This window comes from Dermacentor variabilis, chromosome 10, assembly GCF_050947875.1.
Source record: "Dermacentor variabilis isolate Ectoservices chromosome 10, ASM5094787v1, whole genome shotgun sequence".
Lineage (NCBI taxonomy): Eukaryota > Metazoa > Arthropoda > Arachnida > Ixodida > Ixodidae > Dermacentor > Dermacentor variabilis.
The window spans coordinates 132,999,148-133,013,351 of NC_134577.1; the positions used below are offsets into that span (position 1 = coordinate 132,999,148).

Sequence of the window (14,204 nt, forward strand, 5' to 3'; positions counted from 1 at the left end):
CTATCATACATTCAAGCCAACTATCCCGTCAAGCGTTTTAACCAGGTCCTTATCCTATTCTCTGAAAACATTTCAATCTACTGCGAGATTAACTGCACCGTGTCTCACTTCCACCGATAGGCTGTCATTACGCATGTTAGGGAGATATCATTCGTCTCTCCAGGGGAGGAGATAAAATGTAATTTTTCTTAAAGACGACGAATAAAGGAGACAGTGTCGCCATATTGTCTTCCGCCCTCTTTCCTCTAATACACATGTCCACAAGAAAGGGGAGAGTTGCAGACCACTCCTGAAATTTAGCAGACAAAACACCGCTCACTGAACTGCCATGTGCACTTTTGTGTACAATGGAACAAATGCGACTGAGTCTGTGGTGCGCGGAAAATACTGCTCCCATTATGTTCTTCTGTTTCATTGTTCGAAGAAGGGCACTGTGCACGTCAGTGGTAATGCTTTTAGCCAGTCGTCCTTGTAATTCAGCAGTGTGCTACTTCGGGTTGGATGGCACATACTTAGTGAGTGCATACTTTTTCTACTATCCCGCTGTCCAGACCCTCAAGACTGGCCAGCAGAAGCCATGGACGGTTGCCCAGAAGCCGGAGAATAAGCACAAGAACCGATACGCTGACCTTCTGCCGTGTGAGTACTGCTTGGTATGCACCGCTCACCAAACCGCGTGTCAGCAGCTACAGTTGCATTACTTTAGCGTTGACCTTATTTTCGGCGAACTAAGAGTGACTCTTTAGACAGTGCTACGAGGAACAGAAGCATGTTCAGACCGTCGCGAAGAGACTGTAGCTTGCAATATTTTTGCAAGGTGTTCTGCTCCGAGGCTTCATCACTTAAGGAAAGAAACTGTTTCAATGCTTTCTAAGAGAATCAAACTAATAAGTTTGGCGAAATGTGCTGCCCTAAAGAAAAAGACTTATACTTTGTTCACTGACAGCATGACATCCTAACTGTTCACTGTGCTTGCGAAATAATCTACACGTTATTAATTCCACCCTGATATTAGGCACCATAAGCCAAAGATTTGAGTCGCTTTTCGAACAATAATAAAAAGAAGATCATTGTTAGAAATTCCAAGTTCTAATCGATAGTTGTAAAATGCCCTGTATATTCTATTTACTTTTAAATCTTACCGTATAGTTCTGTCTACGAGTTTGACAATTCATTGCCATACTGGCACTGTAATCTGGTTTCCGCGTTCATTCAGTGGCTCCAAAAGCCCCGATCTGCTTCAAAAAAGAATTTGCAGACAAGGCGTGATGTGCGTGTGGGTTCCGATTTGTCTGTGCATCTTGGTACTTCAGTGTGTGAATGGATTAAAAGTAAAAGTAAATGCCTTCCCAACTGTAGCTTTTTCCGTGGGTTTTTTTTTTATGCGTAAGATCTAATAGAGTAGGATCCAGGATATGCCAAGGTCAAATTGGCCACTCGAGAGGCGATCTACAATTACCGACGGGCTGTAACGTGCAATAATTTGCAGGCGCTATGCTACCTCGTTCTCACTTCGAGTCTTTTTCTGCGGTGGGATCATAGACCAGAAGCTATTACTCTCTTGAACCTGTAAGAGCAATAATCTCGGCCGCCTACTGTAGGCGCAGCTGACGCCATTGCGATGGCGAGCGAATACTGGCCGCATGCAAACCGCAAGCAAACAGGCTGAATAGTACTGCTATTCTTGTTTCTTGCTTTCCGCCGGTTCCTGATGTCATCTGTGAAAGAAAACTGCCCCTTACAAGCGCTGCAAATACTACTCTACGACCGGAATTCAAATCGACTGTTCCGCTTTCAAAGCTGTTGCCATGCCGCATGTTACAAGGCTGATTTTCTCTGCCGTAAGAAGTTCGCGCTGCATGAATTGTTGTGAACGCGAGAGAGAAGGGTACAGGATTGTCATATTGCAAAATGGCGTTTGTATTGCTGTTTTGGGCCGCCAGTGTCATTATCCTGATATTGCCACGTGGTTGTGACGGTGAGGGGCACAGTAACAATATTGTGAATGGCGATACTAATTTTATTGGGCGAACCTGTGCCGAGAAAAACAGGCTACACTCAAAGCTCAACGAAAGCGGCGAACACAGTCGGCGATCGTTGAAAATCTGATGTGCAGGTCAAGTGCGTCGGCTTTTATACGTGCGCCATCGAGTAGTCGCTGGTGCCCACGTGTTTTCCAGAAAGTTTTGCACATTTCGCGCCGCACGGCAAGGAGATTACACGAGTTTCGGGGACAACAGACAGCAGATAAAACAACTGATAACATTCCAGAAACTTCCGATACATGCAGGCGCGTCCAGCGCTGTGCGATAGCATTTGTTAGACGGTGAAAAGCCGTCAGCCGAGAAAAACAAGTGCACGAGCCAATACCGCCCTCTGAAATAGCATCATATCGATGCTACAAACATAACAGAAATGCTAAAAACAAAATTACACTCATTGAACAAAAGTAACAAAACAGCAAGGAAACAAAGTCCAAAGTAACACACTCCAAAAAAGAAAGTCGAATGTTCAGCTATATGAAGTCCCAAAATTCGTTAGCGCTGGTAGAACGGTTTAAGTCCCACAATATGCACTATTTCAAGTCGTGAGCGGCGCCGTTGTGATGCCGAAATGCCGTCTGGCGCATCGTTATAGTCGAGTGCGCCTATGCGTCGGATGACCTTGTCGGGTACGAAATCGCGGTGTAAAAGCTTCTAAGACCTCGTCGGCGTATCGGCGTCCAAATCCAAACAGGGTCGCCAGGCTCATATTCCGCGTATCGCAATCGAAGACTGTAGTGCCGGCTATCGGTCTTCTGCTGACTCTTGATGCGCAGGCTGGCGAACTGTCGGGCTTCTTCGGAGCGCTGGAGCTAGGTGGCGACGTCGATATATTCTTCGTCGGTGACCTGCGGCAGCATGGCGTCGAGAGTCGTCGTCGAGTTCCTTCCGTAAAACAGCTTGAAGGGCGTGATTTGTATTTTTTCTTGCGGACCGCCGTGTTGTAAGCAAAGGTTATGTACTGAAGGACGGCATCCCACGTCTTGTATTCGACGTCGACGTTGATTGCTAACATATCGACAAGCGTCTTGTTCAGTCATTCCGTTAGGCAATTCTTCTGCGGGCAGTTGTCCTCCGATGACTTGTCTGGTTATACTTCAGCATGGCTTGCGTAAGCTCACCTGCGAAAGCAGTCCCTCTGTGGGTAATGAGGACTTCTGGCGCACCATGTCGCAGCAGGATGTTGTTGACGAAAAAAATATGCAGATCCCTCGCACTGTGGGAATCGACGTAAGCAACGCTTTCTATCCTGGATGCTTTGATTGACGATAATTAGAGGTGATGTTGACAACTAAAGCTTAATTTCTTCGACGTTTAGGCTAAGACGAGAGTGGTGAGTTGATGTTAAACGTTACCTTGCGTGCACCACTGCTGTTTGTCTGCGTAGTACACGGAACACACAGGGAGAGGTGTTTGCTTGAGGCGTTGTTGTGCGCCATATTTTATAACCTCTGAGAGGGTTCAGCGTTGTCAGTGCCTCACATATGGCACGTCGCATTGTGGCAGAAGTATTACACTTGAATTGGACTATGCGGCTGTACATGACAAAACCGCAGTAACCAACCGGATTAATTGTGACACCGTGATGTTCTTTAACGTCTCTCAAATCTAAGTGCATTTGCGTTTTGTATTTCGCCCCCGTCGAAATGCGGCTGCCACGATTGGTATCAAATCCACGATCTCTAGCAATGACATAGCCGCAAAGCCAACTCGGCGGGCACAGAAGTGTTGGTTTGACGGTCGACCGCTTCCGTAGTGTCTCCTGGACCCTTCTGTGCGCTTTAATTAATGCGGCTCTGCTTCTGCACGGCCTGCGTAAGTTGACCGTTTGACATATTTGGATGGCGTTAATTTTTCAAAAATATTAAGAACGTCCTGTACCGTACCTTGAACTTAAGCTTATCTTGTTTCCCCGCATCCGCTGTCGTATAGTAGTAATGTTTCCTTGCCTTTTATCTCACCTCCCCCCTCTCTTGTATGGGAACTGCCTCTTCTCCTCCCTCTCCTTCTTCTCTTCGTCTCCTATCTGCAGTTCTATCTGGGACCCCTCTGGCCTCGCACGTTAGTAGAAGTGGAAGCGCTGCAGTTTCTGCAATGCTTCTGAGAGGAGTCACGGATGATTGCAGCTGTCAAGCGGCTAAGGTGGCAACAGCCAGGGAGCTCCAGAGGGCATTGTGCACATTCGACGCAGTGGGATGGAAACAAGTATCTCCTATCGCCTTTCCTCTCTGACTCGCGCCTGTGATATATATACACGCTCGGAACTACGCCCCGACGCGGTGTGCGCCACAGCAGCAGCCCACAGCAGCAGCAGCAGTGGGAAAGTCGAAGGAGGAGGCAAAGAAAGCTTCGCTTTAAATTTTGGCTACTTCCGGTGCACTACCTTTGGGCAAAGCTTTCGTTTCGGCGTAGCGGCTAAGGTAGCCGGCGGCCACTACTATTTACTTGTTTCCTGACGTTGACGTTAGAAAGGGTCTCAACAAATCCATATCGATCTGCTAAAATGGCCGGCAAGGAGGCTCGATCGGCTGTACCAAACCCGCTGGCCTTGTCGGCGGTGTCTCAAGTCGCTGGCATCACGGCATGTCTTGAGGTAGAGGGGTGCGTCGGCGGTCAGGCGCGGTCCATAGTACTTGTATTCTTGCGAGCGTACGCGAAAACCGAGCTGCTCGGCTGTCTTATCCTCTTGCAGGGCGTGCAGCACATCTGACCGGAGGGCTGCGGGCGCAACGAGAAGGTAATAAGTGATTTTTTTATGAGAACGGTGTTTCGTAAGAAAAACGAAGACAATCCGCGCCTAATTACCCTCGGGACAACGTCGGTCTTGCCATGCAAAGTACTCAGTAAGGCTTCTGAGCTCTGGGTCCACTCGTTGCTGCTAGGCAAAGTCGTCTGCACTTGCACCTAAAACGCGACCTCGTCTTGTTCATCTTGGGGCGGCGGGTCCACGAGAGCGCGTGATAGGCAGTCGTCATCAGACTGCTCTCGCCCGGACTTGTAGGTTAGAGTGATGTCATATTATTGCAGGCTCAGGCTCCATCGCGCCAGGCGTCCTGAAGGGTCCTTTAAATTTACTAGCCGACTCAGCACGTGATGGTCGGTCTCGAGTTTGAACGGCCTGCCATATAGGTAAGGGCGGAAATTTGCTGTAGCCCAAATGATGGCGAGGGATCCCTTTTCGGTCGTAGAAGGATTGCCTTCCGCTTTTGACAGCGACCGGCTAGCGTAAGCTATCACTCGCTCAAGTCCGTCTTTCCTCTGGACTAGGACGGCACCGAGGCCTAGGCTACTGACGTCAGTGTGGATTTCTGTTCAGCACAGTGCGTTGGCGGGCTAGTTGGTGCAAATCCATGAATACTTTGTTTAGAGCAAAATGACAGGCACAAGAAAGACGACAGGACAAGGCGCTACTCTCAACTGACATCATTCTATTGCGTCATTCCTTTATAGACCGCTCAAACCAGAGGAACATGCGCAGTGAGGACCATGCGGTGGAGCCACCAACATCCGATCCCAAGAGCGCACTCATGCGACAGAATCCAAAAAACCAAATTCAGCGCTGTACAAGGTTAACGAAGGCACACTAATGCACTGGGACCCCAATGACTGAATGAAAAATGCTTCCGATAACTCTCGCGCGGTGGTGTCACGGCTCTTATTCAAAATCGTGGTATCACGAAACATGGGTTTGCACTTGCATGTTTTACAATGCTGAGCCAAATGGGAACCTGTGCCTGTTGGTATGGATCGCTCGTGTTCTCTAAGCGCTCGTTAACACAGCGCCCTGACTGCCCTACATACACTTTGCCACATGACAAGGGAATCTTATAAACCACGCCGACGCTGCAATCTACGAACTTCACGTGGTTCTTTTCACAATCAGGTTTTTTACTTGTTTTAGAAATACGGCTGCGCAACATTGACAGTTTCTGAGGAGCGGAAAACACTACCGGAATTTGTATCTAGTGGCGACATTCTTTAGATTGTGAGCCACTCTGTGGCAATACGGCACAACTTCAGGCCTCTTCTTTTGTGTGATGCAGTTACTTTTGTGCCACTTCCCTTTCAGTTTCTGAAGCAATACCTCCAAGACTGACGTCGCCACCACACTTGGGTAACCAGCAGCCTTCAGCCTATTTAACTGTGCAATGAAACTCATGTTCGAAGAGTGATCACAAGATTTCATTAAGGAAGATTCTAAACACATCAGAGCAATGGCGCGTTTCAGAGTCTTTGAGTGCGCGGACGCGTAAGGTAAATGTTCCTTACGTGCACGTGGCGAGTACATCCAACAGGCGTGGCCTGTTTGCAAGGATAGCTGCACATCTAAAAACTCTCCACGTGCACGCTAGGGACGGTAAACTCCAGTTTTTAGATTTGCAGCTATCCTTGCAAACAGGCCACGCTAGTTGGATGTACTCGCCACGTGCACGTAAGTGCACGTAATAACCGCGCCCGCTGCGGTTATTATGCGATGCAATGCAACTGGTGTTTGCCGAATCCCCGATTACGTCGGAAATCACTCTTTGTATCGTCGGAGACTTTTGAGCTGCTGTTTCATACTCGTACGGAGACTTGATTTATCAAGAAGTCGGGTTCGGGAACTATGGTTTTTGGGGTAGATGCGGCAGAATCCGAGAGGACAAACGCATTGCTTGTTTCCACAATTTTTTCGGTGTATGCGATCGTCGTGCCCTTGTTGATATGCTTGAACTCCTGGCTGAAGTTTGCCAGCATCACTTTCGCTTTCCTTCCATGCAGTCGAGCGATCCCTTTCGCGACGCAAATTTCATGGTCGAGTAGCAAATGCTGGTCACCCTCGATGAAGCCTTCTTGGTCTGCGTGTGTTTCGCTGCCGACGGAAATGACAATGCTGCACCGAGGTGGGATGCTGACTTGGTCCACAGGTACATTCAAGGCGCGCTGACACGAGAGCCTCAGTCGGTATCGCTTGGTTTGTGGACAGCGTTATGGAATTCAATCTCAGATCGATAATCGCGCGGTGGTGGTTAAAGAAGTCCATGCCATCAATGACGTCTCGTGAACACTGTTAGAGGGTAAAGAAGGTAGCAAAGTAGGTCCTGTCTGAAACTGGAATTCTTGCCGTGCAGATTCCCGTCGACGTTATGAAGTGTTCTCCAGCTGTCAGGTTGTGGGGCGTCCCATGCTGTCTTGACTTTCTTCCACTTGGCGGTGAACAATCTGCTGATGATGGAGTAGTGGGCTCCTGTGTCTACTAAGGCGGTGACTGCGTGGCCGTCGTGAAACACGTCGAGGCCGGTAGTTCTTCCTCTTGCGTTGTAGTGAAGTCTTGGCGTCGAATCACGGTTGCATCGCGTAGACCTGTGGCTCGTACGTCACGTCGTCATGTCCTTGGTCGGTGCATACTTTACTTCCAGGCTTCGTAGGAAGGGCGGCGTGTCGTTGTTGTGTCGCCGACATAGTTTCTTTGGCGTCTTCGTCGGCGGCGTAGGATCTTCGTGAGTGCGAGGAACAGGAACCGCACCTCAATAGGTTACTGTATTAAGTTTTCCGGATATGGGCTAGCGGACCGGCTCCTGGCTGGGCTAGTGTTTGGCCCGGACTGTGGCGACAGGTGGCGGCTAGGTTACGGTGAACTGGATGGTCGTCGAGGGCTCCACTGAGTATATTAACACATATGTCCGTTGGACCAACGTAGGACTTCCCACATTTCAGCGGTATCTCGTGTACAGCACTCGTTGTACATTTCACGTACTGTCTAGTGTGCTTTTTCTGGCATCCTGAATTTTTGTCAACGTAGCTTATGCGCCGACACAGTCCAGCCAACTTGCGTGGCGCCGAGAAAACAACTGGCACGCCAAAGCTAGTAGCAACTTTCTTCAAGTTGTGGGATAGCTTGTGGACGTATGGCTTTCCACAAGCTTTCCACAAAAAAAGGTAATGCGCATTTACCTGCGTATTGCATGGTTTGCCTGGAAAGCAGATGCCAGCCACTCCTGCCTGAGATAAAGATACTTGGCAGGAGAGGTGATACGTTAGCAAGAGAACTTTTGAAGGCATATCACATAAAGGAGAGAGGCACGAGTTGTATTAGTGGTGCGTCTGTTTCTCTGTTTCAAAAGGAGATGCAGCTGTTAAAATGTCACTGTCATTGCTCTAGGCCACACTGATGTACGCATGCGCATTCTTTGATTATCCCTGCCCTGCTGTAAGAATAAAATCTTTTAAAGTTCAGCGCTCGATGTGTCGTTTTTTACTGTCCCTCCCAAGTTTTATTTTCCTGTTTGGCGCAACAATGCATTCATTTGACTTGGTGGTTCCGCATTTCCAGTTTTTTGTCGATGCTGGTGGCTTTGCGAGGAAACTGTTTCGCGGTCTTCGGGTGGGTTTCGTATCACTCCAGCGATAAGCTCTTGCATCACACCGTGCATGAGTAGGCGCACTTTCTTTTCCTCGCACATTTCTGTGTGGGCGTGGCGTAATAGATGGGTCATTTCTTCTGTACAGATGGCCACGTTCTGATTTGGTAACTGCGCTCCGACTTCCAATAGAACTTTGGCCATTTCTTTCCGGACAGCTCATGTGGAGGTCCTGAAGAAGTTTATGCAGAACAAGCCCCACATTAATGGTGCACTCCCACTTCTCGAACCATGTCCTCACGGCATCTTCCAAGGAGAAGTATACGTGGCGCACCTTATCCTCAAAGGTACAGTTGTTCAAGGCTAAGCTCCTTTCGAAAGTCTCGAGCCAGGCTTCTGGATCGTGCGACGAAGCTCCACGGAACGTAGGTGGTCCCTTGGGTTGTTTAAGCACGATGGAGGACGCTGAAGCTGCCATTGTTGTTGACTTGGCGACGATCTTCGTGGTCGGCTCGGGTATGAGACCGTGCTCCGGGGGCAAGTTTTGTAGTCTGCGGCTTGCTCGATGGTCCAGGGAGACCTTGGTGCTGTCTTCTGGGTTGTGGATTGGATCACGGCTTTTCGGGGGCGTTTGGTGCATGAACGTACCCAGCACCTCCACCAGAGCTTACGTGGTAGTGACTGTGAACGACACAGTACCAAAACTGTGAATGGATAAATTAACTTTATTGTGCGAAACCGCCCAGGACAGCAGGCTACACTCAAAGCGAAGCTACCACTACATTCGGGCGCGTCCCGCGCTGAGCGATAACATTTGTTTGGCGGTGAAAGCGATCGCGCGAAAAAGATAAACAAGTGCACGTACCAATATATACAAGGTGTTTCTTCGAATACTTTCAGTAATATTTAGATATAGCCGATCTTAAATAAAAGGACAGTTCCTTCCGATAGGTGCCATCACCGGTGCGGGCCACAGGGTGACGGTTGATACGTAGTAATTAGTCGCTGTTTAACAACACTGCCTTAATGAACTTGTGTACTTCATTTCAGCAGGCTCATGGGAATCGGGAAATTGAAGGAAGCTCTCTGCACAAGACATATCAACACCTTCAGAACTGTGGCACGACGAATTTTGGCTATTAGAGCTCGCGAACCCTAAAGTAAGAGGCGGCAGGAAGCCCAAAACCGGGCACCTCGAAGCAGCGTTCTGCTTACGTCACCCAGCAGTCAGCTCACGTCGTGCTTCGAGCTGTCGCGGGGCGCTGGCTGCCTGCTGCTGGGTGATGTGAGCAGAACGCTAAGAACGTGTAGCGTTGCACATAAAACACGGACAACAGGCGTTGTGTTGTGTGTGGCACCGCGTTGTCTCTTTTGTCTATGTTTTACGCATAACGCTACACATTCATAGTATAAGCCGACAAGCCCAAATGCAAACTTTATTCTAGGAGAACATTGCTTCTAGCGAGAAAATTCGTTGACAAGCGTGTAAAAGAATGTTGCCATTGCGTAAGGAATGCAAAAGCTGGCCGTGTTACGTTACACAATAAACGGTAAAGCTCCCAGAGAGGGTACACAAGGCGCAAGTGGTGTTATTTTACAATACGATCGTACAAACGTATAGCAAAAACTTGTGAAATCTGTGCGGCAATTACTAGTCAAGTGCATAGTGCGCGCTTGTGAAAGTTGAAAGCGTGTTTCGTCGGTGTTTGCGTCTGTTGGTTCTGGAACGTTCCTTTTCTACTCACGTGCACCTTTCTTTCCTCCCGCAGACGATGACACGCGTGTGATCCTGCATCCACTCAAGAACGATCCCTCTTCGGACTACATAAACGCAAACTACATAAACGTAAGCATTGGCACTTCTGGCTTCGTAACTCGTTAGTGGGCGTCCGTTACTTCTGTGAACTTCACAGCTTTACACCGACTTTTGTAAATTTTTCTTTGAAAATAAAAACTTCTGTGGAAGTTAGAAGTGAAGCCTTTTATTAAAAAGAACTTCTCGAACACCTTTTCCCCCTTAAACGGCCCCCAGTTTTCAGCATTGCAAACGCAGGCACGGCCCGTAAATCACGCGATGGCAACCGAGCCTACAAAGTATCACGTGGTCGCACGACGAAAAATAAAGTCTAGGGTTTGACGAAAACTCGTCTCGCGAGGAAAGAACATGGCTGAATAAACGTACACTCGTCAACTGAAAAATTTCAAAACACGGATTGACGTTTCGGCGCCCAATGCGGGTGCCTTGTTCACAATGAGCGAATGATCCACAAGTGTTTACCGAAAGCCTAGACACACAGGGAAATATCTCCACTTTGATTCGGCCCACCCCCTTGGACAAAAACGATCTGTTGCATCCACATTGTTCACCCGTGCATTCCGATTATGCTCGACTACTGACGCACGCAGAGTTGAGTTGAAGAGAGTGACGCAGGATTTGGTCAGCAATGGCTACCCCGGCCAGATTATAAAGACTGAAGAAAAGCGTGCAGCTGAACCCCCTGTAAGGCCGATGAGAACAAGAAAACGGGCGTCTCTCCCCTATGCACGAGGCGTGAGCGAGTCAATATCAAGATTTTTCAAAGATTATGATGTACAAATCTGCCACGTCCCTTCAAGCAAGCTAAAACAACAACTCGTCCGAGTGAAAGACCGCCTCGTAAAAGAAAAATTTCCGGGCGTCGTCTACAAAATTCCTTGCCAGGGCTGCCATGCGTGCTACGTAGGTGAGACGGGGAACATTAAAAGAAGGCTACAGCAGCATCGCAATGATGTAGCCAAAGGACACACGGTTTCCAGCGCCCTGGCAGAGCACCACGAAAAGACTGGACACAGTATTAACTGGAATTCGGCTTCTATCATCGAAAGAGAGAAAAAATTATCATCCCGATTGCTCCTTGAATCATTCTGCATAAAATCTACTACTAACCGGATAAACCGGACACGGGGACCCCTCCGTGAGTTGTACGCAAGCGCATTACGTCTTCCGACGCATATATAATAAAGACCACCATGCATTCGCTCATTGTGAACAAGGCACCCGTATTGGGCGCCGAAACGTCAATCCGTGTTTTGAATTTTTACAGTTGGCCAGTGTACGTTTATTCAGCCACGACGAAAAATAAAGGGAAATTTTAGACAAAAACCAACGCGCTCTTCCTATTGAGGGAACCGCACCGAAGTCCAGAGTGTCGAGGTCATTCGCATAACTGCCTCCATCTATAACGCACTGCCTACAACGTCGCCGATTATGGCACGTGATCTTAGTAACCCATCGTGTGTAGATGGCGCAATAGCGGAAGTGCTCGGCTCAGCAAAGAGAGGGAAGAAAGTGCAGTGTGGCTCGTGGCATAAGCATGACGTGTTCCGTCGGCTCCAGCTTGGAACAAGGCGTGGATGAAATGCCGCACGGTAGTCCAGGCAGGCGGAGAAAATGTCGGCAGTGTAGCTTGCCTCCTGGCAGCATGGCAGTGGGAAAATTTTGGAGGACGCTTAAGCTTGAATGGAAAGCGATAGCATTCAAAGATTTCTGGCTGCTTCTCGGGCTTCCCGGCAACCGCAGCCTATGTAACTGTAGTGTTTACCGGGAAATGCTCGCGGCGAACGCTATGCATGAAGGCGGGCTTTCTGGCAGAAACGCGCGCCCCTTGCGTGGGCCGCGATGCGGTGGGGGGGGGGGGGGGTGTAAGTGTCGTCCGCAGGTATTATGAGGAACCGGGCGCGCCGGTCCGTGAAGTCCGAGATATTCGTGCGCCGGCCGGCGCAAATGGCGGACGCCGTGGCCGGTCTATTAATGGTAGAAACGCGGGAAAAGGGTTTTGAGTTTTCGCGTAACATAGTTTTGTTTTGTCTTAATTATGTTCAATTTTAATCGGATACTACCATGTCTGTAGGTTGCGTGTAAGTCGCACTTGACGATTTTGCTGAGTATTATATGTTGCGAAATTCAATTTCTTCAGCGGCATCCTTGCTTCACATGGAGTGCTTTGGTATGCGTGGCTCGAAATTCTTTTTACCGACACTGGATCCCGGACGCCGCATTTTCTGCGGTGCCCTAATCTTATCGCGCTAAATAAATTTGCATCCTCTCTAATGACTAACCCATTTGAAACCTTTTTTATTAGCGAGTTGGCATGGCTATTGAACTTAAGGTGTTTGTCGAGAGTAATACCCAGAAATTTAACAGTATCAGATGTCGGTATAACATAAGTATTTAACGAGACAGTTATGGAAGAAGAAATCGACGTTTGTGGATTATGAAATAGTACAAAGGTTGTTTTTAAAGGATTGATTTCAAGTTTATTATCAGTGCACCAGGAATACACATTGTTAAGATCAGTGTGAAGTGTCTTGAAGCGCGGTAAGCGATTTATGTGATGAGTAAAAGGTCGTGTTATCAGCATATAACACACAGTTACAATAGGTAAGTACATTAGTTAGATCATTTATAAATAATAAGAACAACAATGGACCTAGTATAGAGCCTTGGGGAACGCCACATTTAATTACTTTAGTAGAATTGTCCATTAAGATACACTACTGGAGGCCTGTTAGACAAGTAGCTACGAATAAGATTTAAAGGTGGGCCAGTAATACCGAAATATTCGAGCTTATACAGAAGAATAGAATGATCTAGAGTGTCAAATGCTTTTGTTAGATGGATGAATATGGCTCCTGCAACAAATCCTTCGTCAATAAATTGTTTAATGTTGTCCGTGAACTTAATTAATGCCAATTCCGTCGAATAATCCTGCCTAAAACCATATTGAAATGGAGAAAGAATTTCGAATTTATTGAGATAGTGCATTAGACGAGTGTAAATAAGTTTTTCAATGGCCTTACTAAAAAACGGCAAAATGCAAATTGTGCGGTAGTTATTAATGTTTTCACGAGAACCCTTTTCGTACACACAGATTACTTTACCGTGTTTCATCTAATCAGGAAATATGCCTGTGCTATAAATTTTGTTAACGATATCTGCAAAAACAAATATGTCTGCCGCAACCGACACGCATCATATATCACCAAAGGAACCTTATCAAAGCCGTGGGCCTGGTAATTGCATAGCTTTCTTGTTAGAAGCCTTTAAAGAGCGCAGACAACGTGGGAACCGGTCTGCTGGTTCTCACTATGATGTAGGTGACCCAGGACGCCATCTCTGGGATTTTCCAGCGTGCTGCTGCCAGCCGTGCGTTCCGCCTATAGTCTCGGAGGTCATGCCGAGGAGCCGCATGTTCTAGGTTATGCGTTAATTCCGGTAAGCGGTATTGGCGCCATTTCTTTAAGGTTCGGTACAAAAACGGCTATTGCGAACTTTTCGTGACGCTTCCGCTCCTATTTGAGACGGTAAATTCTGTGCGGTGGTTCCTCTATATCTGGGTTACTATCAAAGCCAAGTTTTTCTTTGCGAACTTCGCTACCGTGGGTGCTGCGGCCTGGCTGTTATGAATAGGCCAACCAATCACAGCGGAGCACGCGCGCCACTGGGTTCCTGGCACAGCCCCAGGTGGTGCTCGCCTCTGCGCAAACTGAAGCAGGCTCTATTTGTTGCCAGCCCGTTTCAAATGGGATGCCAATGAATCGGTGACAGCCGCAGCACCGGCCGTGCTGCAAGAGAAATAACCAGAAAGCTGGCCTTCGCGCATCCGTAGCAATGACAGCGGCATTTCGTTAGCCTCTCAACAATGCCTGAAAAAGCCTTCCGTGTCACTTTCTGCCGACATTCAATAAACAAAGACTCGTGTTTCAAATGTTTATGCGCTCACTTAAAGCTTGACGGTATATAGATCCTAACCCGTTGCATCTTATGTATTTTTACACTGTT

At 48.0% G+C, this 14,204-nt stretch overlaps 1 protein-coding gene across 4 annotated transcripts in view; it reads left to right on the forward strand.

Moving 5' to 3' along the window:
* Positions 1–14,204, forward strand: part of LOC142560968 (receptor-type tyrosine-protein phosphatase kappa-like) — a 586,354-nt gene that overhangs the window by 253,779 nt on the left and 318,371 nt on the right. For all 4 annotated transcript variants that reach the window (XM_075673412.1, XM_075673413.1, XM_075673411.1 and 1 more), the window contains 2 exons: positions 552–639; positions 10,153–10,229. In XM_075673412.1, the coding sequence (XP_075529527.1) occupies positions 552–639; positions 10,153–10,229 (165 nt within the window). The remainder of the gene's footprint in view (positions 1–551; positions 640–10,152; positions 10,230–14,204) is intronic.